The 1,337-nt window shown below is 61.6% G+C and overlaps 1 protein-coding gene across 1 annotated transcript in view; it reads right to left on the reverse strand.

Moving 5' to 3' along the window:
• The window catches only part of LOC104295970 (alanine aminotransferase 2-like), a gene marked incomplete at its 5' end in the record, with an annotated part of 11,969 nt that overhangs the window by 5,664 nt on the left and 4,968 nt on the right, over positions 1-1,337 (reverse strand). The window contains one exon of the mRNA XM_009895789.1: positions 4-90. Coding sequence (XP_009894091.1) covers positions 4-90 — 87 coding nt within the window. The remainder of the gene's footprint in view (positions 1-3; positions 91-1,337) is intronic.

The raw sequence follows: 1,337 nt of genomic DNA on the forward strand, positions 1-1,337 counted from the left end.
CACAGCCGCACCGACACCAGTTTGGACAACTGTTGCTGCACCTCCGGGTCCATGTTCACCACCTCCACGTATCCACTACGGAACCCGCACCTGCCACGACACAACCCACGGTGGCACCGACAGCGACCCATAGGGTGGGGGGATGTAGGGACACGTGGGTGGGACCCCACGGGTGGAGATCCCAGAAGGTGGGGACCCATGGATAGGGATGGATGGATGGATGGGGACCCATGGAGGAGAAGCTCTGGATGGGGAACCACAGATGGAGGACCTGTGGATGGAGACCCACGGACAGGAACCTAACGGAGAGGGACCCACAGATGGGACCCATGGCTGAGGGTCTGTGATGGGAACCCAAGGACGGGAACCTATAGGTAAGGACCCACACACGGGAACTACGGATAGGAGTCCGTGATGGGAACCCATGGACGAGGAGCCACCAGGCTGTGGCATCTATGTCCTCTGAGACCCACAGAGCTGTGCTATGTTGTCCCCACAGGGTTGTGGCATCACTACCCTTCACCTCTGGGACCCACAGGGTCATGGCACCACCATCTCCACCCCCTGGACCCATGGCACCACCATCTCCACCCCTTGGACCCACAGGGTCATGGCACCACCATCTCCACCCCTTGGACCCATGGCACCACCATCTCCACCCCTTGGACCCACAGGGTCATGGCATCACCATCTCCACCCCTTGGACCCATGGCACCACTATCTCCACCCCTTGGACCCACAGGGTCATGGCATCACCATCTCCATCCCAAGGGCTCCCCAGGGTTGGAGTATCTCCATCCCCACCCCTAGGACCTGTGGGGCCATGGCACCACCATCTCCAGCCCAGTGGATCCACGGGGTGGTGGCATCCCCACCTCCAACCCGTGGCATCATCCATGAGGTGGTGGCATCACCCACCACCGGGGATGGGAGACATCCTGGGATGTGGGACACCTTGGGAGTGTGGGGCATCTTGGGGACATGGGGCATCCTTGGGACAGGAGTCATCCCAAGGACATGGCACACCTTGGGAGTGTGGGGCGTGCTGGGGACATGGGGTACACTGGGAACAGGAGCCATCCCATGGATGTGGGGTGCCTTGGGAGAGTGGGGTGTCTTAGGGACATGGGGCATCCTGGGGACAGGAGACATCCCAGGGACATGGGGCACCTTGGAAGTGTGGGGCATCTTGGGGACATGGGGCATCCTTGGGACAGGAGACATCCCAGGGACGTGGGGCACCTTGGGAGAGTGGGGTGTCTTGGGGACATGGGACATCCTGGGGACAGGAGCCATCCTAGGGACCTGAGACACCTTGGGAGTGTGGAGCACCCTGG

Source organism: Charadrius vociferus, unplaced genomic scaffold, assembly GCF_000708025.1.
Source record: "Charadrius vociferus isolate BGI_N301 unplaced genomic scaffold, ASM70802v2 scaffold1652, whole genome shotgun sequence".
In the NCBI taxonomy this organism is placed as follows: Eukaryota; Metazoa; Chordata; class Aves; order Charadriiformes; family Charadriidae; genus Charadrius; species Charadrius vociferus.